Source organism: Zootoca vivipara, chromosome 10 (assembly GCF_963506605.1).
Source record: "Zootoca vivipara chromosome 10, rZooViv1.1, whole genome shotgun sequence".
NCBI lineage: Eukaryota > Metazoa > Chordata > Lepidosauria > Squamata > Lacertidae > Zootoca > Zootoca vivipara.
In genome coordinates, this window is record NC_083285.1 from 1024742 (window position 1) to 1052204 (window position 27463).

Below are 27463 nucleotides of genomic sequence, written 5' to 3' on the forward strand. Positions count from 1 at the left end.
AAACTATAGCGCAAATGGGGAGGCAAGAAAAGGTTTTTTTTTTTAAAAAAAAGAAAAGACTGGTTGCTGTAACAGTGAGTCCAGTGTTCAGGTCATGGGTTTGACACAATCAGCAACTTTCCTCCTTTCTCACTTACCTTCCCAAGTAATTGCTCAGATGTTTACTAGCCAAAACTAGCTGGCCTTGAAACAAGCTCTGGCATTCAGAGGAGTCCTAGAGGGTTGTGAGCGGAGGAACCATTCAGGTCTAAAGGGTGCCTCTTGGACAACAGCACAAGAAGTGGAGCCCGTCTTTATAATTTCCATCACTTTAGGTATATGTTGGGTTTTAGGAAGCCTTGTTTATGCTCACCCCTTATCTGTCAGTTGCCATGCATAAAACTCTAGCTCCATGAAATATTTTCTGCAGCTCATTGCTAAATACACAACTGTTACCAGCTTCATCTTAAGACTGTAATGACCCAACTTTTCTGTTTTCCAAAGATCTATGCAGACTTCATATTTTCATTGTATTGTATTTATTGTATTGTACACATGGCATCACTCACTTAAAACCTGGTTTGAGGTAACAATTAAAAAAACAGAACCTTCTAAATTAAGACTACGATGCCACCTCTACAGTAATGGCTTCACATTTTCCGGTATCTTGATCTGTACAGGAAACGTGCAGTGATCCATCCCTAAGAAAAGAGATTTTTATAGTGTGAACATCTGGAGACTAATTGCACCCTGAGAGGTTTCAAAAACTAAGCTCCCACATTGGATGTCTCCATCCTTCCTCCGTGGAATTCTTTTGATTCGACTGACAGGTGTGGGGAGTCCCATTACCCAGAAAACATGCTCTCATTTGTGGGGAACCTGTGGCTTTCCAGCTGTTGGATTCCCAGCATTCAGGAAAGAAGAGAAGTGTGATCCAGCAACATCTGAAGGGTCACAGGCTCCCCATCCCTCTCTTAACTGAAAAGGAAAGGGCAGCGGAAGGGAATGTTAACCAGAGCATCGCACAGTTCAAAGAACGCTTGCCCACTGATCTGGGAAAGAAAAAGCCCCCCTGGTATTCCAGAAGTTGATTTGATCCGCGGTTCTCCCCTAATACATCAACACAGTATGGGTGGAATTTCTGCAGTACCTTGAAAAGTAGATTTTACCAAAAATCTGCAACAGAAAAACCCAAGTTCTGAAAGATGGACATTTCATATGTACTTGATATGCTGAACCAAAGTTGTAGTATTTTGGTTTTCAATACCTTTTCATTGTGAGAACAGTTAGGATATCACGCAGACCACCTTCCTTTATATCTAAATCCTGGAGGACAATCTGCTTAAAACAAAACAAAACATTAAGATGCTTTGTCATCTGCATCTCATCTATTTTAGGAATCTAAACTGTCAAAACCAAAGAAATGCAAGTGAGATTATATCAAAAGCACTTTGATTTAAACAATTTGCTCTACATTGCCATATACAAAAGCTAAAATATAAAATATTTAGCTACAAAGTTTCAAGGTAATCTCAGGAAAATGGTTTTCTAAGGCAGACAAAGCATGCTCTGAAAAAACTAGTCAATCACTATGTAAGGCTAAAAGGAGTAATGAATTAGCATGTATTTCAACACAGGTGAGCAACTTGCAGCCGCTATGTTTACAATTTTAATTCAGATTATTCATTACCAAGTTATTTGGTAGTTTTTATCTGCTTTAAATGTTTTTTTAAATGATTTTTGTGTACCCACCCTGCTCTAAAAATACCGTGGATGTGTTGCAAAGTTTTATAACGTAAGGAATTCAAGAGGCAAAAGCTTCAAATGCCTAATGAACATACAAATAAGATTTGTGACACTGAAGTACCGTATTTTTTCACTCCATAGGATGCACCTCATTTTTAGAGGCGGAAAACAAGAAAAAAATATTTCTGGTTTTCCTCCTCTAAAAGGCTGGGAGGAGGGGTGGAAGGGGCTCCTGTCCGTCCCTCCTCTCACCTTGCTGTAAAGCAAGCAGACCTTGAGGACAGCCTCAAGAAGGAAGGAAGGAAGGAAGGGAGAAAGAAAGAGAGACAAGGAAGGAAGGGGTGAAAAGAGAGGGAAGGAGGGAGGGAGGGCAAAGAGAGAGAAGGAAAGTGTGTGTGTGTGAGAGAGAGAGGGAGAGGGAAGGAAGGAAGGATATTAGTATTTTTAAAAATGCATTAGGAGAAATTTACACTAAAATGCTGGAGAATTTTCAAGAGGATTAAAAAAAAGAAAATTCATGAATTGCTGCAGCAGACATGTGATGAACCAAAGGCTGGAAAAATGAGAAGCTGAGAGAACCAAAATTAACAGTCCCTACCATCCCTAAGGACAGGCAAAAGGAAGTACGGTACTTCTTTACATATTGGATAATATTGCAACCACAAAGTTGCCACTAGATGGTTTTTAATTGGGATTAGGCAAATACACTGAGCTTGCTAATTGAGCTAGTGGAGCTACCTCCAAGTTCAGATGCAATATGGGTCTGAATACCAGTTGCTTAGGAAGAACAGCAGCAAAAAAAGCAATTGCCTTCACATCCAGCTTGTGGGTCCTTAAAGAAACATCTGATAGGCCACTGTAGACAACAGGAAGCCTTTGGTTTCGTCCAGAAGGGCTATTTTGAAGGTCTCTATCTTCTTCCCATTTCCCACTTTTATCATGTCTGAAGCTGTTCATGGCAGGGCACTCTCTGCAAGGTTCACTCCTTGCAACATCTTATTATAGGGCATGGAGCCATGTTCAGGAGCAGCAGGCAAAGAGGAAACCCAAGCTTCGAAACTTTGCAGAATGCCAAGCACACACACGAAGCTCAGCCTGCCTGGCCAGCAGTCAGCAAAGGATGCCTGGAATACTGACTTGTCTCACACCCCAGCAATAGGCTCGCTTTTCCCACTGCAGAGATGCCACCATCCCTGGAGCTGGGTGGCAGAGCCCTGGCTGTTCAACACCAAGCTTCCCGTTATCCCATTCCGCCAGGACTCCCCTTCCCAAGAGACATCTAGGCAGGCTGGAGAGTGCCCCCGAGCATGTGCAGAGTTCTTGACTAGTGAGTAACCCCATGCAAGGAAGGGGCGACAGTAGAGCAGGCTGATTTACGCCGGCAGCACCTCTCCTTTAAAAGGAGGAAGGTAAAACCAGCTCCTATTTCCTCCCCCTCACCTTTCAGGTGTCGTCCCTCCCCAGCAAAGAGCAACCCCGCTTCTTCCTCTCCGTTCTTCCCTCAGTTTCCTAGCCAGGCAGACGCGCTGCCAGCTAGCCCCCACTCCCCCCCCCGCATCCCCACTCTGCAGCCCACGCACTTGTAAGCGCCCAGGCAGAGAGCGCGCACCTACCAGTGAGGGGGAGCCTCCCCCCCATGTGTTTCCCCCCACCCGGCAAAGTGAACTGCCTGACCTGGTGACAACATCCGACCACCGTAGCGATCCCTTCCCTTTCTCCCCCAGGGCTACCCGCCCTGTCACGTGCTTTTGCTGCTGCGCCCACGGGAGCCCGACGAGCAAGCAGTTCTCCCGGCTGGAACAGGCAGCCGAGAGCCCAGCGGCAGAGGCACCGCCACAGCAGTGAAGGCGCAACCCTCCACAGCCACCACTCTCCTTCCTCGGCACTTCCGAGGAAGGATGGCGGAAAGAGGCGTCAGGACCGAGAGAAAGGCGCTCCCCCCCAAAAAAGGATCGCGGGTTGGAGAGGGATCGCCTGTCCCCACGTATTGTTGCCTGGTGGGGCTCCGCAGCGTGCGTCCGCCTATGCGCCTCTGACGCTCGCAAAAGATCGGAGCCTGCGGTCGACTCCAATCCCTGCTCTTGCGAGCAGCAAAGGCAGGCGGTGGCAGAGGCGGATGGGCAAGCGCCCGAAAGGGCAGAAAGAGCAGGAGCCCCAGCCAGAGGACACACACCCTGTGCTCCACGAGCTGAGAGGCCGCGTCTCTCTCCTCCGAGGACTCCACGCCACGCCTCCTCCTCTGCTCAGTCGAGCTTCACCACCAGCGCGTGCCCAGCACGCAAGCAGCGTGCCCAGCACAGGGAAAAGGAGGAGGAGCGGTGTGGATCCTCAGAGAGAGACGCGGCACAGCCTCTCAGCTCGTGGAGCGCATGGCGGGGGTGGGCGCACGGAGCCGCGTTTCTCTGGCTGGGGCTCCTGCTCTTTCTGCCCTTTCAGGTGCTCATCCGCCCACCTCTACCCGCCTCTGATGCTCGCAAGAGATCGGAGCCTGCGGTTGGGAGAGGCACAGCCTCTTGACCGAAAGCTCACCAGAGCTGTGCCTCACCCAACCGCAGGCTCCGATCCCTGCTCTTGCTAGTGGCAGAGGCGGGCAGCGGCAGAGGCGGGGGCGGTCGAAGGAGCGGGGGTGGTTAGGAGCCAAAAGGAGTGCCCCCGCCTCTAACGCTAGCAAGAGCAGGGATCGGAGCCTGCAGTTGGGAGAGGCACTGGCTTGGCGGCAGAGGCAGCCGAGGGATCCCGCTGCCGGAGCCATGGCATTCGCTCCATAGGACACACAGATTTCCACTTACTCTTGAGGAGGAAAAACAAGCGTTATTTTCTATTGCTATTTCTTCACCTGTGCAAATCTGTTGTCCTCTTTTATGGGGATCTTTTCCAGAGACTCGTATAATTCTAGACAGACGGAGGAGTTGCTTCCTGGGGCTTGTAGAGTATGCTGCCTTCGAGCTGGCAAAGGGGTTCCTGATGGGAACACCACCACAAATTTATCAGCCCCTGACTGATCCATTGCCTAAGAAATAAGAGATGAAGTCAGGTTTTAGAATCTTAGAACAATTAATAGACAAGAAGGATGGATTTTATGCATATTCCGTGTTAAGAGACAAATATTAATTACCTTTAAATGCTCAAGGGCAATATCTTCAGATAAAACAAGTTTCAGTCTCTCACTTACTTACTTTAATTGCTACTTAAGTGCCCCAAAATTTCTTTCAGGAAAGTTTTCACATTAAAACCTAAACCCACAAAGGTAGCAGTGGTGGAAGATAAAGTTAATACAGATTAGGGAGGGAGCTCTCTCTCTAATTCTAAGCAAAAGATATAGATACATTTATTTATTTATTTTTGATTTAATTTATTTATTTGCTTGCTTACCTTGACTAAGATATCTTTGGCAGAACATTCAATAGGCAGTATCTCATCATCTAAAAATGTATTTTCTCTTCCTAGCAAGATCCCAGCTTCCATGGCAGCCCCAATGGGAATGACCTCATCTGGAGGAATAGAGTTCAGCAATTCGACACTAGGGAAAAGTTCTTTGATCAACTGCTGCAGTTTGGGGATACGAGAAGATCCGCCACAGAGAACTACCTAGAGGACATTAAAGCATTAATAGGACAACAGCAAAGATGGACCGGTTAGGCTTTTCAAAGGGTACTTGTGTGTGCAAACTCTGCAAACAAACACACACACACAAAGTGGGGGGAAACAGATGTTCAGACTTATTATCCTGGCTTCTAATTGGCACAAAGTTATAGTTTCACCAGCTCAATGTTGCAATATACTGATATATCTCGATGTCTGAAATAAGGATGGAACTATGTACTGTAGAGGCATTGGCTGGCTTCACAATTTTTCCCTGCATTGTGATTTTTGCATAGCACACACATCATGATTTGAGATATATTGCCAGGTCAAAAACTATGAAACCGATACTGTAGCATAATACGGACTTGAAACCGGTTTTGGACGAGATATCGAGATATTGCCCAGCCCTACTAGGGAGGGATACTTGTCCCTGATCACATTTCCAGTTTAATAAAGCATGGTTTGTGAAACCTGGAACAATAGTCCAAACCATCTGACCACATCTGCTTCCTTGTGAATACACTCCATGTATTTCCTATATGTTTAGACCAAGTTATTTGTATTGTTACCTTATTGATATCATCTGCTGTAAGTCCAACTTGCTTCAAGAGCTTTTTGATGGCTTCTAGGCATTTGTTAAAAAGTGCAGAGCAAATAAGTTCAAATCTGGCCCTGTGTTGTTAAAAAAACGAGCACATCCATATCTGTTCTTCCACAGGGAAAAGTTTGCAGAGAAACCCAATACAGTGGTGCCTCGCTAGACGAATTTAATTCGTTCCACGGGTCTTTTCTTATAACGAAAAATTTGTCTAGCGAATCCCATAGGAATGCATTGAATTTTTTTTGAAAACTTTTTTGCCCATAGGAACACATTAATTGAATTTCAATGCATTCCTATGGGAAACCGCAATTCACTAGACGAATTTTTCGTAAAACGAATTCGTCTAGCGAGGCAACCTCCACTCAAAAAATCCTTTCGTTAAGCGGAAATTTCGTTAAGCAGGGCATTCGTTAAGCGAGGCACCACTGTAGTATAATATTAAACATGGAGCTGCCCTCAGTTTCTGATGGCTCAGAAACTTCAGCTGCTCCAAAATGAAGCAACCAGAAGAGTGAGTGGCTGGGTTTCCATTTAGAACTCGCACAATGCCAGCTTCAAAAGAGCTAAACACGCTTGCCAGTTTGCTTCTAAGCCCAATGCTCACATTGGTGTTTAAAGCCCTGAATAACTTGGGCCCAATACCAGAAAAAGCAGCCCCTTCCCTGCAGATCCTCTTGGGTGTTCAGATCAGTGGACGGGGCCCTCTTAGGTGTTCCACTACCCTAAGAAATCCTGGGTGGGGTGGGAGGCTAGAAGAGGGGAATCTTTGTGGCAGCTCTTAAACAGCGAGATTCCTTCTGGCACCTTCAATGTACCTCTTTACTCCAACTTCATATACTGTCATATGTTTTAACCAATTTTAGTATTTTCTTTTTAAACTGTTATTTTCTTGCCCACGAAAAGGGAAACAGTTGCCTTTTTATAAATACAATTTTAGAGATTTGCACCACTTTAACTTTTATATTCCAGCATCCGCAGAACTCACAGAATATAACTCACAAGTTGCTTAATGTGACCTTTTTTCTACTCCCCCCTATTTCCTTAGAAGGTTCTTGAACGTCTTCTAGTGGCTTGGCATAAGAGGCTTAAGAGTGAGATTAAATCAACATTGGAGACAGAACAAGCTATCAATAAGACTGTTTATTAAGGGGATATTTTATACATAAGGGAATACTGGTATTTCCACTGGGATCTCCTGTGTCTTAATGTCATTTTCAAAGGACTCAAGATTTGGTTGTATCTGCCGTCTTTCGGAAATCATTTAGGGCTTTAAGCACTAATGTGAGCAATGTTTGAATTGGGCCTCAAAATGAAGCAGCAAGCAGTGCAGCTATTTTTAAAAAGGAGTTGGGCAAGTTCTAAAGGGAACCTGACTGCTGTATTTAGAACCCATTCAAGTTTCTGAGTTGCAGCCCTATTCTTCTCTACCAGTGGTCAAATTCTTCCCTATTCTTCTCTACCAGTGGTCAAAACATAACTACCACCACAGACCAATGTCAGCATGCTGTAAATGCTAACTGAACATACCACAAACATCTTTTATTCATTCATATCCCACCCCAACAACCCATATGGAGAGTAGCCAACTATCACGATCATCACCTTACTTGGGGGTTACATCCTGGTGATCATGGATAAAGCCAACATCTCCTATTGTCAACATACCCTTTCCCTGCACCTCCCAGCACTCTCCCAAGCTGAATGTACTGGTAGTTAGGATTGCCAATATTCCCCACACCTGGACGCTGGTCCTCTTTTTATTTTTTTTTATTTTTTTCTGCCAAGCATGTAAATCTGAATTCACAGTTAAATTTAAAGGAACTCATGGAAAACAATGCTAAACATGCAGAGATTCAAGAGTACCGCATTGTTTGCTCCATAAGACACTTTTTTCCTCCTAAAAAGTAAGGGGAAATGTCTGTGTGTCTTATGGAGCAAATTGCCCAGGGGTGAAAAACAGATCATTGCAAGAGATCGGGGAGGGAGATAAGGGATGCTAGCTCCCTTCCGGCCCCACCCCCTTGCCCAGGCCTCCATTGTTGAATGTTCTGCAGAGGGAGGCTGTTTGTTTCCCCAGTTCCCCAGCAACATGTGACTGGCTGATTAGATTATCAGAAGCTGCAGAACTGTGAGTTGATCAGGATTTTTTCCCTTTGCAAAGTAACTCAACAACTTTGAGCTGATCTTTTTAAAAATGGAGCTTTTCCTCTTTGCAAAAGAAGCTGCACAACTGTGAGCTGATCCCAAAAAACCGGGGCTTTCCTCCTTTGAAAACTAAGTGCATCTTATGGTCAGGTGCGAAAAATAGAGCAAAAAATACGGTATATCTTACCTAGACACAGTACAGTCAAAATCCAGCCCATCATACAGAGAGTCAACGAAGCAGTTGGCACTTCCGAGTGTCGATAATGAATGCTTTGCCACTTCAGCACTGTTCATGAGCTTCATCATGGCCCTGGAGTTTTCCCTCACATCACATTTATAAGATCTATGGGGTTGTTTTTTAAAAAAACAAAAAAAGGATTATTGACCATTACAGAGAACCTACTCAGTAATAGTGGCCATCCTTTACCCTAGAAGTTAGGGGGGAAAGGTGGATACTGAAATTTATCATGTTTTCCAAATTCAAAGTATAAACATTACATGCACCTACTCTTGAAAACAGGGGATGTATGGTAACTGGAAGAGGGGAGGTTCTTTTGAGTAAATATTCATGAAGTACAAAGGCACACATTAAGGCTCCGACATCTTAGTGTTGTGCTTAACTCTCATGTTGAAATCAACAGAATTTGGAAGTGCTTAACTTTGGCTATATCTACCCCCACTTTCCCATCCTACTTGTAAGTGATATCCATCAGGATCCTTCAGGAATGTAAGCATGAAAGAAAGGCTCTAACGGCCTTGCAAGTCCACAAAAGTCACTAGCCCTAATTAAAAAAAATACTAGGCTGCTTGCCCTCTCATAGTTACATTACTCATTGTGGCCTGAAAAGGAGAAAAAGGGGAGGAAACCATTGTTCGCAAAGCTTCCATCTACCATAGTTGCCTGGAGACAATTCTTACTCACCTAAGACAACCTGGTAAATACCGTATATTCTGTCGTATAAAACAACTGGGCGTATAAGACGACCCCCAACTTTTCCAGTTAAAATTTAGAGTTTGGGATATACTCGCCGTATAAGAAATATGACCCGGTGTATAAGACGACCCCCGACTTTTAAGATTTTCCTGGGTTAAAAGGTAGTCTTATACGCAGGAATATACAGTAGCTTTTTATAAAGATTGGGATTATTTCCAACTTGAACGAAAAACTGATGTCAAATTTACAATAACCTTTCCCCAAAACATTATGTGAATGTACCATTTGTCTTATTTCAACAGCGCAGACCTTTAGAAGTTGAATTTTTAAAAAAACTCACTATTTTTATTTCCAGAAGCTTTCATTTTGAGACAATGTTTTATTATTTTTAAACTCCCATTGTTTTAAAAATCCTGTTATATATGTTGCGGGCCCCCAAGTGACATTTCTGCACTCAGAGGGTGGATAGAAATGTTTTTCATAAATAAACGTATATCAGTCAACAAAATCTGAAACAAAATACAAACATTACTGGCAATTTTCCATACTGCGAAATTAACAGTAATGGTTCCTTACTACATATTTATAAAATACCACATACTATTCTGGAATCTAGAGCACTTACCTTTGAAACTCAGATGCTAAATGTTGTGCTAAGGCTTCTGTGAAACAAATGCCACCTATACTATCATCTGTGTTCGTGGAAATAACACGATAAAGGCCACTGTTGACTTCAATAACCGTGATAGAAAGAGATGTTCCTCCAAGTTTGTACACCAGCACATTGCTTCCATGCACACAAAATAAAGAAAAGAAAATCAGTATGCCTTGTCTCATTAGCATCAATACTAAAAGCCTTAATAGCAGATTGTCAGGACAATGACAACTGTGTCTCAAAATGACCTCTTTTTATCAGTGCCACTGCTGCACTCCAGAGAGGTCAGGGAAGATCTCCTCCTAGTGCTCTCTCACTTAACACTGCCCTGGCCCATCCTGAAATGAAGTCCATTTAAATTACAGTATTAAAGACTGGTTAATGTATAATGCTTTGGTTTCCCGCCACTGACATTTGTTTAGAAGCAACTGAATTTAAAAAAAAAATGTTGCAAAGGACTCAGATTTTCTTATTTATAGCAGTCTAGGATCCCTCTGGCTCAGATTCAACAGAGAATTCTGCTTCATGAACTGAATATTCTTGAGAAGAGCAGCTCCCAATACCCCCTCCCATGCTGTTCCACAGGGTTCCCCAACCTTCTAAAGCAGATTTTCAGCTGCACAAGGAGCTACACAGGGTAGGAGACCAGCAAAAATTCCCTTCTGCCAAGGGAAGCATTCAGTTCACAAAGGTCCATTCCACACAACCCTAGAGCCAACTCACTTTACACCATACTATTTAAAACCAAGGCTGTAATCCTGAAACACTAAGGATTAAGTCTTGTTGAGTTTTATATCTGTGTAAGCATGCTTGGGGTTGCACTGGAAAAATGGTTGCTTAAAGACCAATTCTCACCTTTTCCCACTAGGTGAATCTTGCCCAACTCCGTAAGCCAGCAGAGCAGCAGATGGTTCATGAATTAACCGAAGAACATTAAGCCCAGCTGCAGTAGCAGCTTCTCTGAAATAAAGACAAAATTTATATTAGTACGTCACTTTAGATTAATCAACACTTTAGATTAATCAACAGCAAAGTACCTTTTTTTGGTATACCTTTTTTTGGTATACCTTTTTTTGGTATAGCTGGCCCCTATCCCTGCATCACTACCACAAACACCTTACAAAACATTGCCAAACTGCTACAAGACATACAGTAAGCATGCCAAGAGACATTTTACTTAAGCACAGATAGGCACATTGTGGTAGGAGAATAAGCTATGTTTGGTCATGCAAATTGCACTTGAAGCTCAAAAAGATCAAACCAGTACAGGAAATGTGCTCCTGCTTCTGTTTGGAGACCTTGGTGACTATGCAGTTAGCAATGTCCGAACACAAGATACAGGAGAGTCAGGGCCAGGCATGACTTGTAGTAGGGTAAAGTGATCAGGTGGCATCAAGAACAGGCAACAGACGGAGGCACAAATGACTGCTTCCAGGACGCAGCAAGACTTCTGAACTGTTAGCCCTAGATGTGCTACAAATAGCAAAATGCCTTCAGCTGGCATGTCTGAGCCCTTTCCTATTTTATACAGTGCTCTGCACTGAATGGCCCACTCCTAATGTAGAATGTATACCATGGCATGAAGGAAGGAATAGGGGCATTCAACTGCAAGTCAAGACGCATGCTTGTGAAAACTGGCCAGGAAAGCTGAGGCCACTGCTGGTAAAGGTTTTCAGTGCTTCCTAGTGAAAAAACAGGGTGCTTGGTAGTCGTAAATCTGTGACTATCTGGCCTCTGCTCAAGATACCAGCTTCCACGGAAGATTGACAACAACAACGTCCCATAGGCTGGCTATTTAAAAACTACCCGTATGGCAGCTATAAGCTGATGTGGTTGTCTATCATGTGGCTACAAAGTGAACCAAGTTATCATGGACCCACCTCCCAATTTCTGAGTAGTTTTAAAAGTCCATTTTCTGTGTGGTAGGAACCTGAAGATTATTTCCTTTCCATGGTCCCAGAACCTCTAAGCAGGAAGTTCTTAACAGCTATGGCATGACAAGTGATGATGTTATTTCACTGAAAAAGTCCAACTGTCTCAGGGCATCTATTACGTATTTACAAATGAGAATTGAGCTACTCCAAGTTAACACCATGTGCTTATGGTTGAGCTGAGATGTTGAACCCAGATCTTCCAAGTCCAACTATGTCCAAATGCTTCCTGTCCAGACATCTCAAATTCCCACAAATACATTGAATAAAAATAAGGTGAAAACTGTATCCTCACCCAAGGGCATTCTTCTGTTTGTCTCCGAAGTCAAAAGGTACTGTAATCACAGTGTCATTAACATCTGAGCCCAAAGCAGACTGAGCAGTTTCTAATACAAAAAGACATTGTATTGTGAGTAAAAGCAAATTCAATTTATAGGTATTCTTACCACTTTTTCTTCTGGGGAAAGAGTTTAAAAATGCACATTTTAATATCATACCTTTCATTTTACTGAAGATAAGTTTTGCAACATCTTCTGGGGAAACAAGTTTGCCATCTATTTCAAAGTTTAGTTTTCCATTCTTTTCAATGACCTACAAATGAACAGAACACATACAAATATGACTCTCTCTCAGCTTATCTGTTATAAAAGATTGTGAAAGATTCCTTTCATCTGAGAAATTATTTAGAAAGCAAATATTACACCCCCCCCAGGTCTGCTCCCAAGGGTTGGTGCACTCTAGAGCAAATGGGGAGGGGAGGCGTGGGGGACTTGTTGGGGGAAGGAGGAGGAGGAGGAGTCTATTAGTACTGCACTGTATCCCTCCAGCAGGCACAAGAATAATCTTCGGTAAATAATCTGCCGAATTGCAGATATATTGGTCTAGTAGTTTTTGTGCTAGGTTCCTGTGCTAAGCTAACTGGGGATGGGGTGGAAGAGACCTCAATGGGAGTTGCTTTCCTGAGACTGCACTGGTAACTTCAAGGCTGAATTGCTGCCATGTAACCATTGTGGGGCTGCCCTCGTCTCTGGTCTGGAAGCTGCAGCGAGTGCAGAAGGGGGTCGCACAGTCTGTGGCTGGGTTTGCCTTCCACCAACAATAACACCAGTACTAAGAGAGCTAAACTGGATGTCAGTCTGCTACTGGGACAAATTTAAGGCTTCATTTTTACTGTATAAAGCCCTTTTATGCAGGGGTGTTTTTTTTTTTTGGGAGAACTATTTTATCTGGTTCTGCTTGTTGTATATCACTATAGTATTTTTGCAATGTTTAGCAGTTTATAAATACTACTAATAGTAATGGGAGGAAAACATGAAGTAGCTTCTTACTTACTGAACATTTACTTTCTGCAATGTACTTCTCAGCTTGTGGGTCACCAGAGCTGTCAAAACAAGGGAAATTGACGAGTACTTAAACAACAACAAAAAAACACCCCAAAATTTACATTTATATTTTCAGCACATAAGAATTGTGTTTAATGAAGTCCTCCTTAATTTTTATTTCTTTATGTACGTATTTAAGCATGATATCAGTTTGGACTTTTTATTTCTTAATAGTAGAAAAGATTCAAAACAAAACAAAGTTACATTCCAGAACAACTCGCTTTAAATTTTGTGAAATAAATTACATACTTCTTACAAGAGACTTCTAAGCAGCCTGCTTGCATATTTAAGCCTGGTAACAAGGTTTGTACTTACATGCCAGTTTTTATACATAACAATCCCATTCTGTCTGATAAACCCACACTAAATCCCCAAATGAAGTTTATTACTTTCCGCACCTTCTCCCAAGAATCTGCTTTACTTTCACCACTGTATTTGAAAGATTTCTCACTCTGTTTTGTTTTGCTGCCAGGCCAACAACCTGAAAATAATTTTAAAAGATTTGTTCAACAATAAAAGAAAAGAAAAAAGATTTGTTCAAAAACAATAAAAGTACACCACCACTTTTTCTTCAAATTTCTACTGGGGAAAAAGTTACCTCTTCATTTTCTGAAAATGCAACAACAGCAGGAGTAACCCTGTCACCTGCATCATTGGCGACAACATCTGCACGACCGTCCTGAAGAAGCAACACACACATGGAGTAGAATGATTAAGTATAATAGCTCATTGACACAGAAATTAAACACAGTAACTCATTACCACTTCCAGCTGTTCTAGATTGATGGCCACCCCAAACCATAGTTAAGGAAGGGTGCTGGGCTCACATGTAAGCCATGATTAAAACAAACTAAGCTTCATAAGCCAACAACAAATCATTACTTCAGTTTACAGATTGTTGGCAGTAAATTAGTTAAGCTAGCAGGGTTCACAAATACTACTAAACTGTGATTTCATAAACCATAATACAGTCATACCTTGGCTTAAGTATGCTGCAGGTTGCGTACTTTCAAGTTGCGCATGCACAGAAGCGACCTGAGCCACCAACTTTGGAGCTATGGCCGCTCGGGTTGAGTACGACACCCCAGAACAGATTGAGTACTCAACCCGAGGTACCACTGTATAAGAAACTACAGATTAGCATTATGTGCAAACTTTATCCAGCGAAGTGTCATCCAAGTAAACTGATGGAAATGCATTTTACAAATAGCACATAAGCTTACTTTCATTTACGTGAGACATGGCCCTCAACAACACCCACCACAATCCCGATGCACACAAACTCTATGCAAATTAACAGAAGAGATGACTGAAGTGACACAGGCTGTGAACCACTGTTGCTGGCCATCTGTCTGTCTTGAAATACAATGGAGTGTGCCTCTGCCAAAACAAAGCAGATAACCAAGTGAGCAATTTTTTTCTCCAAAAAATGTGGTCTATGATGAGTCCACCTACTCAGCAACAGAATGAGATGGCAGAGTCCAGAAGCAGCAGAACAGACTGGACCACTTCAGGTGTAGGCAAGGACGTCACAATGGGATGCGCCACTGCAGGAAAGATGGCCTGCAACTTGCAGACTCAACGGAATAACAACCACAGTTGTAAAAGGAGCCCATCAGGATGGCATGGCAGCTGGAGCGCACCGGGATGGCATGGCAGAAGGCAGTGAGACAAACACTGGATGGAGGCATCCTTTGCCTGGTGTTAACAAGATGGTCAACTCCAACCCACCTGCCATGGGTAGGGGTGAGGTTGGTGGGGGCAATGTCCCATCTAGCCCAGCATCCTGTTCCCACAGCAGCCCACCCCATGTCGATTGTGGAAAACCAGAGGGCAGGACATGAATGAGATCAAGATCAGTGCATCTGGCTGATCGAGTCCACCCAGGAACGGCTCTGGGAAGGATTCCTGCATTGCAGGGGGCTGGACTAGATGATCCTCTGGGCCTCCTCCAACTCGACAATTCTATGATCCACTTTCTCCATTTCCAGCAACTAGTACTCAGAAGCAGGCACGCAGGTAGCCCTGTGGTCTAAACCACTGAGCCTCTTGGGCTTGCCATTCCGAAGGTTGGTGGTTCAAATCCCTGCAACGGGGTGAGCTCCCATTGCTCTGTCCAACTTCTGGCAACCTAGCAGTTCTTAAGCACACCAGTGCAAGTAGAAAAATAGGTGCCACTGCCGCAGGAAGGTAAACGGCGTTTCCGTGCGCTCTGGTTTCTGTCATGGTGTTCTGTTGCGCCTGAAGCGGCTTAGTCCTGCTGGCCACATGACCCGGAAAGCTGTCTGCGGACAAACACCGGCTCCCTCAGTCTGAAAGCAAGATGAGCGCCGCCGCAACCCCATAGTTGTCTTTGACTGTACTTAACTGTCCCAGGGATCCTTTACCTTTACCTCTTCAGAAGCATTTGCTGCCTCCCTTTTGTAGCCAAACCTTTTTTAAACCCACCGCTTCCTCCTGGGGGAGCAAGTGCTTCCACGGAGCCCAACCCTTTGGGCCAGAGGTCTGTGGTCTCTTCTTGCAGGGCTGGTTTTCTTTTGGGGTGGGGTGGGGAGGTGAGGACTCTCTCCTCACCCTTTCACTCCTGATTAGGATGATTTGGATTAGGGTTGCCAGACTCAATAGAGGACAGGACTTCTGTGCCTTTAATTGTCCTGCTCTCTTTTGAGTCTGGAAACCTTAAAGAGAAACCAACAGACCCTTTGTTTCATTTCTAAGCAAAGGGTCTGCTGGTTTCTCTTTTAAGGTTTCCAGACTCAAAAGAGAGCAGGGCAATTAAAGGCACAGAAGTCCTGTCCTCTATTGAGTCTGGCAACCCTAATTAGGATTAATCCAATTTGTATGCTGCCCTTCAACCAGAACAAACCAATAACGCCCCCCTCCCACAAACAAATTCAGGAGGATACAAATTTAATAAATAATAACAACAGCCGCAATAAATGTTATTTAAAGGCTTCTGGCGACTCCAACGTCCTCCTCAAACCCCGCTCTAGCCACTCAACAGCACTACCTCGCCCAGGAAACGAAAATTATTATTAAAATTAAAATTACATTCATTTTCCCCTGCCCCCCCCCATTAGGCATACACGGAAGAGGCGAGACCCCCTCCCCCCGGCCGAGCACCTTATAGGCGGCCGCACACGCGCAGCTGCTGCCCAGGTGGACCCCGATGGCCGCCATGGATCCGCCGTCGCCGGGAGACTTCTTACCCACAGTGCACCTCGAGGCAGGCTGCGTCAGCGCGTGCGCGTGCGCGTGCCGCTTCCTTTCCCTCCGCCTCCCTGCACCTCCCCTGCGTGCAGCTGTGTTTTCCCCGCCCCGACAGCTGCAACAGCCAATCAGCAGCCGCGTAATGCCGGGCCTACTTCCGTAACCGGAAGAAGCGCGCAGACGGAGGCAGCCAATTAAAAAAACCATTTAAAAAGGTGTCTCCGCGTGACGTTCCGCGTCCAGCAATGGCGGCAGACGGCGGACTGCCAATAGAGGAGCGGCTGGCGTTGTGGGCGGGCCGAACTCTCGCGAGATCAGGAGCCGTAGACGCAGCCATGTTGCGGCCGCCTCGGCCTGGGTGCCGCCCTTGCTGGGTCGCCGTCGCGCTCTGCCTCGGAATCTACCTCGCCTCCGCCTCTAGTCCCACAAGGGGCGCAGAAGCTCCGTGCGAAGGTGAGGGGCTGGGGGGGGGGAAGACTGCGGGGTCACGACCCACGAAATACGGGGCGGGGAGGGACCTCAGAGGAACGCATGGCAGTCCCACACGCGCACGTGTGCATGCACATACACGTGAATTCGTACATCCGTCTGTGCTTGGCTCTCCAGAGGTTAAAGGGAAGACATTCCCCACACACAGGCACGTGGAAAGAGAGAGAGAGAGAGAGAAGAGACCTGGAATACGGGACAAAACACAGGACGTAGCATTTCGCATTGGAATATGGGACGATCCCGCATTATACGCCTACGCGCCCACACACAGAGAAACACACACAACCACACATCCATTTGGTCTGAGGTTTAAATGGCTCCCAGTTAGCCGCCAGTGTGCTGTGTTGTGGTACGTGCTTTTGTGATGTAAAGCCAACCTGTGATCCTCAAGGGAAGGGCAGCTTATTAAAATAAAGAAATAATAAAATAAAATAAAAACGCCTGTTTGTGTTTGTGTGTGTTGCAGTTCTTCTAAATGGTGCGAAATTGGAATTTTTGTCTTGCTAAGCTTGCAGCTGTGGCACAATACTAACTCCCTGCTGTCAATGTTGCTGTTGATGGGACCCCCCTCCCACAGTGCGATTTACATTCGGGCTGAAGTTGTTGGACCATTTTTCCCCTTGTTTGCTGCTTTTTAAATAGGTCTGCATGTCAAATAAAAGATTCGAACCAAACTCAGCCCTCCAGCTGCTTTGGGACTACAGTTCCCATCATCCCTGACCACTGGTCCTGTTAGCTAGGGATGATGGGCGTTGTAGTCCCAGAACAGCCAGAGGGCCAAGTCTGGCTATCACTGGGTTACAAGTCCCATTTTATTTCATAAAACATATACACCACTTGATTGTAAACCTCAGAGGTTTACAAATAGTATATGTGTACATATATGGGAGAGGGTATATGGATTTGTTTTCATGTTTTCATTATGTATTTAGAGTTTCTATTCTGTATTTTTATGCTGTGAATAGCCCTGAGATATTTGCATGAAAAGCAGAATACAAATTTAATAAATAACAACACACCTTCACTGAGAACTCAGTTACATGTAAGGAGCTACGTTTTGAATGGTTCGAGTCTTCAAAATAGGCTCATGGTTTAAAATAAGGGTTTTGTGAAACAGGTGGTGAAACACCAGCTCCTTATTCGTGTTGGCAGCCTGAGGGCAGGGGATTAAAAGCACCCCTTTTGTACGTGTGTTTTCAAAATCAGCGTACATCCACTCAGGAGGGATTGGAGTGCCAGAGAAATTCATGACATGCTGTAGAGCCCAGTGCAATGGTCCTCAGGATTTGAACCCATGATCTGTAGTGAAGCAAAAGCACCACGGCATAACCTAAGTGGGCACACTTTCCCTGGGCCTTTAACAATGTCCAAATCTGCTGGATGGGTGCACGGGGCTACATTAATCAGGGTCCTTCTCAGTGGGGGGGGGGGTTTCAACCAGTAGCTGTTTCTGCTGTCCTGGACCTAGGAAGGGGCTCACTGATTCACACAGGAGGACTGATTCTTTCGTATTAAAGAACCAGAGAAGGCTAACTACCCTGTTTCTCATATTTTAAGACATACCCATAAAATAAGCCATAGCAGGATTTTTAAGCATTCAAGGAATATAAGCCATACCCCGAAAATAAGACATAGTGATAGGCACAGCAGCAATGCCGGCCGCGGCAGGAGGAGGAGGAAAAAAATAAGACATCCCTTGAAAATAAGCCATAGTGTGTTTTTTTGAGGAAAAAATAAATATAAGACATGTCTTATAATATGAGAAACACGGTACATGATCGAGAGCTGTTGCTTGTGGCCATCCAGACTATTTGGTATGATAAAACAGATCACAACTTTCTCACTGCTAGTGCAGATAAAGCTACCCTGTAGGTAGCAAACTTGTCACAGGCCAGCAACCACCTAGTTTTCAAATCATCCGATTGACCTCTTATGAAATTCTGAAACAAAAGAACCTACCTCTAGCTCAGGCATCCCCAAACTGCGGCCCTCCAGATGTTTTGGCCTACAACTCCCATGATCCCTAGCTAAGAGGACCAGTGGTCAGGGATGCTGGGAATTGTAGTCCAAAACATCTGGAGGGCCGAAGTTTGGGGAGGCCTGCTCTAGATGAACTGGACAGAATCCAGAAGTACTGGATATTTCCAACTGCGTTTTTGTAGTTTCTTCCACAATATGGGAAGAGTGAACTTCATTTACTGCTGATTTTAATCATTTTTAAATGTTTCTAAAAAGTTTTTACTGTCTTTATTGATAACTTTAATATTTATTGTAAACTGCTTCGAGGTTTCATTCCAATCAAGTGATAGATGAATTGTGTCGAATAAATAAACATATAAAGATGAATTAAATGTCCTCTTTGGCAGTAGTGAGAAAGATTTTTTTTCAATTAAAGAGAAGATCACCTTTGTGTATGAGGATCAGTGTGCATATCCAACCCCTCTTCCGACAATGATGTCCATCTATAAGCAAGAGAATCACATTGTTTTTATTTGCCTGTATAGAGGAGGTGACTTGAAAGTCTTTTGGGGGCAGAAAAGCAGCCTATGAATATAACTCAATAAAGATTCATATAGGGCCTCCTTCACTGTGAGTGTAATGTTCTCTGACTCCTTTAGGTCCTATGCCTCCCAACAACTTTCTGGCTTTTTCCGGTAGCCATGATGGGTCATTGTAGGGGCCAGATCCCGCCCAAGAGTCACCAACCCCCCCCTTAATGCCAGCCCCCCACAGTAACAGCAGGGCTGTCCAACAACAGGGGCAGGGAACCCCAGGTGCCAAAGGGAGGATTGTAGTCCTGGCAACACAAACCCTCCAACATTCCTCAGGTGAAAATAGGGACATTTCTCCCCCCCCACCCCCAATTTCTCTCTCCCCTTCTGCAAAGCATATTCTGTCAGAAGAAGGGTGAGTGCCCAGTGGCAGAGCTGGGTGCTCCGGCACCTGGAGGGGCACGCATGCCGTGCACTCGGGGGCAGGTGATCCACCCACCGGGACCTATCTTGGCATGGCGATCCTTTCCGGGGAGGATCTCAGTACGGCTGCACAATTCTCCCTGGGGGCCACCCCCGCCTTGCGACTCCAAAGCCTAAAGTGAGCCAGGGGAAGGGGGAGAGCCACAGCAGCTGCTTTGCCGCTTTGCCCACTCGCCGCTTTGCGCTCGCTGGGCTTGGGGGAGTCGCGAGCAGGGGGAGCGCCGAATGTCACCCCCCTTCAGGATGACACCCGGGGCGCCCCACACCCCCTTCCTATGCCCCTGTGAGTGCCAAGACCACTACAGAGTACAGTACACATGCCCTCCACAGTCCTAAGGAAACCTCTTAGTCCCGATTTTATTTTCTTTGGAAGGTTTACAAAAAGAAAAACACCCAAGAAATGAATTTAGAAAGGGGCAAGATTAGACGTGGACACACAAAGCATTTTTTTGTTTAAAGCAAGACTCCTTGCATTCTGCTCTTCTGCCCCTTTCTTCCCTCCCAGGGCAACCCTGCCCTCGGCCTGCCTCTCAGCGCCATCATGCAAGGCTGGGCTTTGGCGGCGGCAGCCTCTCCTCCCTATGAGTTGCCAAAGGGAGGAAATGGGCAGCACTGGCCATGGAGAGGCCAAGGGATGCTCGCTTGCAGTCGCCACTGCTGCCACCCAGTCAATCAGGACTGGCGCCCGCCACTGGCAGCGGCAGCACTGGTGGGAGAAATGGGGACATTCCGGGATCAAATCAGAAGTTGGGATGGAAAATAGTGACACTTGGAGGGTATGGCAGCAACCGTTTTATGCTTGTTCAATGCACACATGGTTGTGCACACACATCGCGGCAACCTGGAAGTGGCTGTATAAGGGGGCGGGACAGGCTTACACAGACTCTGCCAGCTCACGTGGAGGCCAGGAATGCACCCACCCACCCACCCATGCAAATTGTGTGTGCCTGGATTTCTTAGTGTGTGCCCTCTTGGGTGGGGGTTGAAACCTCAGACTTTTGTGTGGTTGCAACATTGCCTACTGGAGAAAGATTATTATTTAAATATGTAAAAAGAACGCCTGGGATAGTTCAGTTGGCAGACCCTGAGACTCTTCATCTCAGAGTTGCATGTTTGAGGCCCATGGTATTGCAGGGGGTTGGACTAGATGACCCTCGGGGTCCCTTCCAACTCTATGCTTCTGTGATCTTTCGTTACACCTACTTTTGCCTGTTACTTTCTTTCGTGATCTTTCTTTCGTGATCTTTCGTTACACCTACTTTCGTTACACCTACTTTTGCCTGTGGCTTCACAACAGAGGCCTGGCCGGGGTGGGGGAGAGAAGCCCCAGTCTCACCCCTACCCCCTGGGGAAATATGCCCCCCATTTCCCCCCCTCCCCACCCCTCCAGGCCTTCTCATTTCTAGCCCTGCCCACCACTTCTGTCTGACCCCTGGAATGCCCCCTGCTGCTGTCCTTGAGGGAAAGGCAAGGGACTTTCCCTGGGACACAGTGATGAGTATGGTGCCTAAGTGGAGTCACTGCAAGGCACTAATAAGCATCTCAGCACAGGGCCATTTCCAGATCAGATGTGGATTCGCTGCAAAAATGGCAAGCCATTCTGTGTGAAGCTACCATTTTAAAATTTATTTTCAACTTTGTTTTCTGTAGATCTCTTTGACCTAGGCACTCTGTGTGTGTCTGTTATTTTATATTTTACTTTTTTCTTACACAGTGTGTCAAGATTTTCTGAAAAGGTTTTATAGTTCTTTAAAAGAAAAACACTCTGATTTCTCCGTTGCTTCTATTGAGAATGAATTAGTCAGGAGCTGCATGAACACAAAAGGAAAAGAAGACCGCTTGGTATGACTTTCATACTCTTTTTCCCCTTAGGAATGTTTCCAGTGTACACACTTGACTGTAAAAGCACATTCATAGCATGGGAGCCTGCAGTCAAACATAACTCTGCATGAGTGCCAGTTAATGCATGAAGGGTAAGACTGCACAGATTTAAATTCCTAGACTCCGCCAGGTCACACCCCCTCTTTTCCAATGAGGGAGGTGGAAGTGGAGCTTTCTCTCCCTGTTCCCTCTCTCTCCATGCCATGTAACCAACCAAGGAAGACATCCGAGGGCAAGCTCCAACTCTCTGCATTTTCTATTCAAGAGTATTCTGCCTGTGTTCTTGCTGCTATGGTATTTTGATAAATGCATGAATCTGACCTTTGGAATGTTTTGTAAGTAAAGCATTTCAATCTTACTTAAGAGTGTGTGGTCTGTTAATTGCAAGAGGGGTAGAGAGAGGGGAGTGCTTTGCAAGAGGACTAAAAGGGATGTATAAAAGGTTTTGGCAGCCTACATTCCTATACTTAAATGTCCTGCATGACTTTGTGAGTTTAAACTCTGCAACTAGGGGCTCTCTCTTGCTAGAGAGTTAGTTTAGTCCAGGCATCCCCAAACTTCGGCCCTCCAGATGTTTTGGACTACAATTCCCATCTTCCCTGACCACTGGTCCTGTTAGGGATCATGGGAGTTGTAGGCCAAAACATCTGGAGGGCCGCAGTTTGGGGATGCCTGGTTTAGTCCCATGCTTTGAATCTAGACACCTGGCCGATTCCTTTGTGATTCACCCCACACAAGTGGGTCATAGGGATTCTATTTTCCCAGACACAAAGCACATTTTTTCCTCAAAGAATTCTGGAAACTAGTTCTCCCCTCACAGTTTTTCCGTTCCCAGCAACAAGCTACAGTGCCCAGAATCCTTTGAGGAGCAAAATGTGCTTTAAAGGTAGAGTACACACAGGGGAGAGGAGGAAGAGGGATATCTCTGACTAACGGATTAGCCACACCTCCATTTGCCCAGCCGCTTTCCCCCAGGGAAGCAGGACCTTTAGTGATGAATTAGAGCAAATTGCAATCAGGCTTCCCACAGATTTGCTCCAGTTGTTCCAGTTAGCGCTAAAGAGCAGGTTTTCCAGAGGAAAGCAGCAGAGCGAATGCAGAACCCCTTGGACATGTGCTTTCAAGGCACGAGGCAAGTGGAAGTATGAGTGAGCCCTAACTCTGCACTGGTACTGACAAGATTTCTATTCTTGTAGTGCTACTACATCGGGGCCACAAGTGATGCAGCAACCAAGATAATTGGTGAAGTCAGCCGCCCAATGAGTGCTCACATACCTGTGCCAAAGATCTGTGAGAAGCTGAAGAAAATCGACATTCAAATCTGTGAGCTCAAATACGGTATGATGAAATCCCTGTGCAAAACAAAGGAGGGCATCACAAAACAGGCATATTGGAGACAAAGGAGCCCAGGTTCAGACATAGCACTAAACCAAACCACGGCTTAGCTTTGGGCAGCTCTGGGCATCTGCAGGATTGGGGAAGGAGAGAAGCAGCTGGGATTTGTGCTCCACGGACTCACTCATTCTCACTTGACCATGCTTGGCAAACGGAGCATGGAAATTAGAACCTAGACTCTCTGTGATTGGCAGCAATGAGAGGCTTTTTCTATTGTTATTTTCAACATGAGAAATTGTGTTTTTTCGAGAATGTGGTAGACTGAAGAGAGCGCAGCCAGGTTGCAATCCAAGGGCACTTACCTGGGAGCAGGGCCTTTTTAAAACCGGAACGTGCTAGAATGGCATTTCAGCACCTCTCAGCTGGGCCCTGGAAATGGGGGCAGAGATCTGACCAGCCTCAGCAAAGCCCCATTACACCTCCGGCTCACAAGGACATCCCGTACAGGCTCCAGAGTGGGTCCCCTCGTGACTTGGATGTTCAGTGGAGCTTTGCTGAGGTTCTTCAGCCTCCCAGCTAACAGCTGACGCACAGGAAAGCCCCACCTCAGCTGAGCAAGCCCCCCCCCAACCGCTCTGAGCCAGAGGGGGGAGCTCATTAAGGAAGCCTCCCCAGGCCTCAGCTGAGCAGCCTCCACAAGCCTCAGGCTTGCAAGGAGACCCCCCCCCCTTTCCAGCCCAAAGAGATCCTCTTTGGGCTCTGGGGTGGTCTTTGAGGGAGGTGTGTTCCGGTACCTTTTCGTCTAGACGAGTGGCACTGCCTGGGAGCATATGCCATGAAATACAGTGGAACTTACTTTTGTATAAACATGCACAAAATTGCTTGGGCTTTTGGTTCAGGCTCTCCTAGTCACTGCAGATTTCAGGTTGTACCCAGGGCTTCTGGAGCAAAGAAGCAAGTTATAACTTATCCCTCGCATTTTTGAAAATAGCATTTCTATCAGTTAGAATGAGGACTACCAAAAGAAAGTGCTTCTTTACACAACATCCACCATTGTCCTGGCTGGCTCATTCACAGGACAGCAGCCAATGAACTGACAAGGCTCCAGGTGTTGGGGTGAAACCAGGCCAGTTCTTTATGGGCTGCAGAAGGCAGGGGGCAGGTCAGCACATGGCAATAGGGCCAGGATCGGTTTGCCATTCCACTCACATACTGCTGGTGGAGTGGGATCCGCTGGGTTTGGACCAAGCATGCCACAGTGCCGAACCCTGTTGTGGTGCAAGCCAAGCTGGCAAGGTCTGACTGGGCAGCCGGGTGAGGATTCCCACCAGGCAGAGACCCAACCTGAGCTTGGGGGATGCCCAGGCAAATTCGCCCCTCAGGCCCCTTACGGATGCCTGGCTTCACTCTGTTGATCCTGCCCAATGCCATTTCCACCCCTATACTTACAACATTATCCCCCCTAACAGCAACAGCAACAACAACAACAACAACAAGCCATGTGTTTTACTGAGGGAAAGGTGGAAAAACGCCCATCAAAGAGCCTATCGGGTTGAGAGAAAAAATTCCATTCCAGCGCTGTCAACCAGCAACCCAAATAGCTCAGTAAAGGCTCTAAACCAGGCATCCTCAAACTTCGGCCCTCCAGATGTTTTGGACTACAATTCCCATCATCCCTGACCACTGGTCCTGTTAGCTAGGGATCATGGGAGTTGTAGGCCAAAACATCTGGAGGGCCGTAGTTTGGCACCAGCTCCTTGAGGCCGAGTCCTCCCCCCTAATATTTTTTGGGTGGCAGTGTCTCCCCTAATGTCCAAAAGTGGCTCCAATGGCCAGCACCTCCTCCTCCTGCCGCAGAGGGGAAGGAGGGTCGAAGCCGCCTCCCGCGGGTGGCAACGCCAGGAGGAGTCGGAGGAGGACCGCCGGCCATTGAAGCCACACGGCCACCAACTTTGGCTTCATTCCTCCCGACATCCTGAAGTCGCACGTACGACATCACCCCCCACAATCGCCCTCGCAAGCTGGTGCCTCTGAACCTGAGAGTTAAGCATGTGGAGCAAAATGGCCCTAAACTCTGGAGGGGGAAGCCTTACATATGCCTGACTCCCCCCGACCTCCCAGGGGGGGCCCAGAGACCCAAGGGAGAATCTGTCCTGTGGACCCCTGCGGAGATAAGATGTGGACAGGACTCATCTCATTTTCTGGGCCAAACTGCCATGCGTGGATTGGGGCCAGAATGGAATACATGGAATTCACTGCTGTGAGATGCAATGGTGATAATAGGTTTGATAACTAAATGTTCATGGGGGTATACCAAGTGCAAGGGATTCCAGCCCACCTTCCTTCCTTGTGAAATTCCATGGGCATCTTTCTGCCTGTTGGAGGCGTCCTGTAGCTTGAGCATGCTAGTTGGAAAAGCAATATTTTCCTTGAACATACATAGGATCATGAGCTCCTTGTCTAAAGCTAAAGGTAGCCCTGACCGTTAGGTCCAGTCGCAGACGACTCTGGAGTTGCTGTGCTCATCTTGCTCTGTAGGCCGAGGGAGCCAGCGTTTGTCTGCAGACAGCGTTTGTCATGTGGACAGCATGCTCTGGCAAACCAGAGCAGGCAAACCAGAGCAGCGCACGAAAACGCCGTTTACCTTCCCACCGGAGCGCTACCTATTTATCTACTTGCACTTTGACGCGCTTTCAAACTGCTAGGTTGGCAGGAGGTGGGACCAAGCAACAGGAGCTCACCCCGTCGCAGGGATTCGAACCGCCGACCTTCTGATCGGCAAGCCCTAGGCTCTGTGGTTTAACCCACAGCGCCACCCGGGTCCCTAGCTCCTTGTCTATAATACAGCAAATAAAATTAATAGAGCTTGTGATTCAGGTTGTTTGTTTTCACAGAAATGGAACTGGATTTAACAGCGGTTGATCTCTCTAAGATGAAAGTGGCTGAGCTGAGGAAGATCCTGGACCGCTGGGGAGAAGTGTGCAGAGCATGCATTGAAAAAAAGGACTTTGTGGATCTGATTAGAGCGCTTGCACCAAAACACACAGCTGCATCTTCCAGAGCTGAGCTCTGATGCAATGCCTGATCTTACTTCATGCGGTTACATCTCTGAGCATAAACCCTGAAATAATAATAGTTCCAAGGAATTTGTTATAAATAAATGTTAATAGAAGTTCCTGGGCCTTGAAATACTTTTGTGGTAAAGTATAAAGAGAACTTGAGTAGATGAGAAAAATAAGCCACAATAGAGCTGTGACTCTACACACACTTACCTGGCATCTGTCTGTCTGTGTAGGGTTTACTCTGTAGCATTTTCTTCCCCCCAAAATGTCCTCCATAGACTTCAGTAGGACTTACATCTGAGGAATCATAGAATAATAGAATATTAGAATGGATAGAGTGGAAGGGACGCCAAGAGTCATCTAGTCCAACCCCCTGCAATGCAGAAATCTCGGCTAAAGCATCCATGACAGATGGCCACCCAACCTCTGCTTAAAAATCTCCAAGGAAGGAGAGTCCACCACATCCTGAGGGAGACCATTCCACTGTCAAACAGTTCTTACTGTGAGAAAGTTTTTCCAAATGTTTAGTCGGAATCTCCTTTCTTGTAACTTGAAGCCATTGCCTCGAGTCCTACCCTCCAGAGCAGGAGAAAACAAGTATACGCCCTCTTCCATGTGACAGCCATTCAGATATTTGAAGGTTGCTATCATAGCTCCTCTCAGTCTCCTCTTTTCCAGGGTAAACATACTCAGCTCCTTCAAGGGACCCTGGATCATCTTGGTTGCCCTCCTCTGCAAGCGTTCCAACGTGTCAATATCCTTCTCAAATTGTGGTGCCCAGAATTGGACACTACTGGTTTTTCCCAGTAGTGATGTATGGAAGTGAGAACTGGACCATAAAGAAGGCTGATCGCCGAAGAATTGATGCTTTTGAATTATGGTGCTGGAGGAGACTCTTGAGAGTCCCATGGACTGCAAGAAGATCAAACCTATCCATTCTTAAAGAAATCAGCCCTGAGTGCTCACTGGAAGGACAGATCCTGAAGCTGAGGCTCCAATACTTTGGCCACCTCATGAGAAGAGAAGAATCCTTGGAAAAGACCCTGATGTTGGGAAAGATTGAGGGCACTAGGAGAAGGGGACGACAGAGGACAAGATGGTTGGACAGTGTTCTCGAAGCTACGAACATGACTTTGACCAAACTGCGGGAGGCAGTGCAAGACAGGAGTGCCTGGCGTGCTATGGTCCATGGGGTCACGAAGAGTCGGACACGACTAAATGACTAAACAACAACGAATTCCAGGTGTGGTCTGACCAAGGCAGAATAGAGTAGTATCATTACTTCTCTTGATCTGGACACTAGACTTCATCATATGGGGACTCTGACCAGTACCTGTTCTAAGGGCTGCGTGGCTCCCGGTCTGCCTGCCGTGCCGCAACAGTGTCTGGCAGCGGCCCAGAGGTGCTTTATGCCCCTCTGTCTCACGTGAGGAGAAGAGAAAGTGCTTTGTCCACCAACCATGGGATGGGGGCAGGGGGGTGTAAAGAAGGAATCCTCGAAACACTGGCTACTGTGGGGAGCAATTCAGCCATAAAGAGAGACTGTGTTGAGA

The 27463-nt window shown here is 46.1% G+C and overlaps 2 protein-coding genes across 2 annotated transcripts; one reads left to right on the top strand and one right to left on the bottom strand.

The window, feature by feature from the left end:
* Window positions 1-49: 49 nt before the first annotated feature.
* HSPA14 (heat shock protein family A (Hsp70) member 14) lies at window positions 50-16187 on the bottom strand. The gene is made up of 14 exons (XM_035127352.2): window positions 16082-16187; window positions 13557-13637; window positions 13357-13439; window positions 12909-12957; window positions 12074-12167; window positions 11872-11962; window positions 10501-10605; window positions 9616-9777; window positions 8244-8399; window positions 5880-5982; window positions 5098-5313; window positions 4562-4735; window positions 1247-1317; window positions 50-680 (listed from the first exon to the last, which is right to left on the bottom strand). The coding sequence occupies exons 1-14, from the start codon at window positions 16136-16138 to the stop codon at window positions 602-604; spliced, it is 1521 nt and encodes a 506-aa protein (XP_034983243.2). The 5' UTR covers window positions 16139-16187; the 3' UTR covers window positions 50-601.
* A 226-nt stretch (window positions 16188-16413) lies between these two features.
* Window positions 16414-25944, top strand: CDNF (cerebral dopamine neurotrophic factor). The gene is made up of 4 exons (XM_035128502.2): window positions 16414-16621; window positions 21347-21474; window positions 22710-22851; window positions 25743-25944. Exons 1-4 carry the CDS (start codon window positions 16414-16416, stop codon window positions 25919-25921), a joined length of 657 nt encoding a protein of 218 aa, XP_034984393.2. The 3' UTR covers window positions 25922-25944.
* Window positions 25945-27463: the final 1519 nt, after the last annotated feature.

Bases quoted from the DNA above. Each gene is read 5' to 3' on its own strand.
- HSPA14 (XM_035127352.2), bottom strand. From the start codon at position 16,138: ATGGCGGCCATCGGGGTCCACCTGGGCAGCAGCTGCGCGTGTGCGGCC. The intron at 13,638-16,081 runs GTGCTCGGCCGG...TTGCTTCTTCAG, and splicing joins CGTGTGCGGCCGCCTATAAG to GACGGTCGTGCAGATGTTGT. The intron at 8,400-9,615 runs GTAAGTGCTCTA...ACAACCCCATAG, and splicing joins TTAGCATCTGAGTTTCAAAG to ATCTTATAAATGTGATGTGA.
- CDNF (XM_035128502.2), top strand. From the start codon at position 16,414: ATGGCGGCAGACGGCGGACTGCCAATAGAGGAGCGGCTGGCGTTGTGG. The intron at 21,475-22,709 runs GTATGACTTTCA...CTATTCTTGTAG, and splicing joins AAGGAAAAGAAGACCGCTTG to TGCTACTACATCGGGGCCAC. The intron at 22,852-25,742 runs GTATGATGAAAT...TTGTTTTCACAG, and splicing joins AATCTGTGAGCTCAAATACG to AAATGGAACTGGATTTAACA.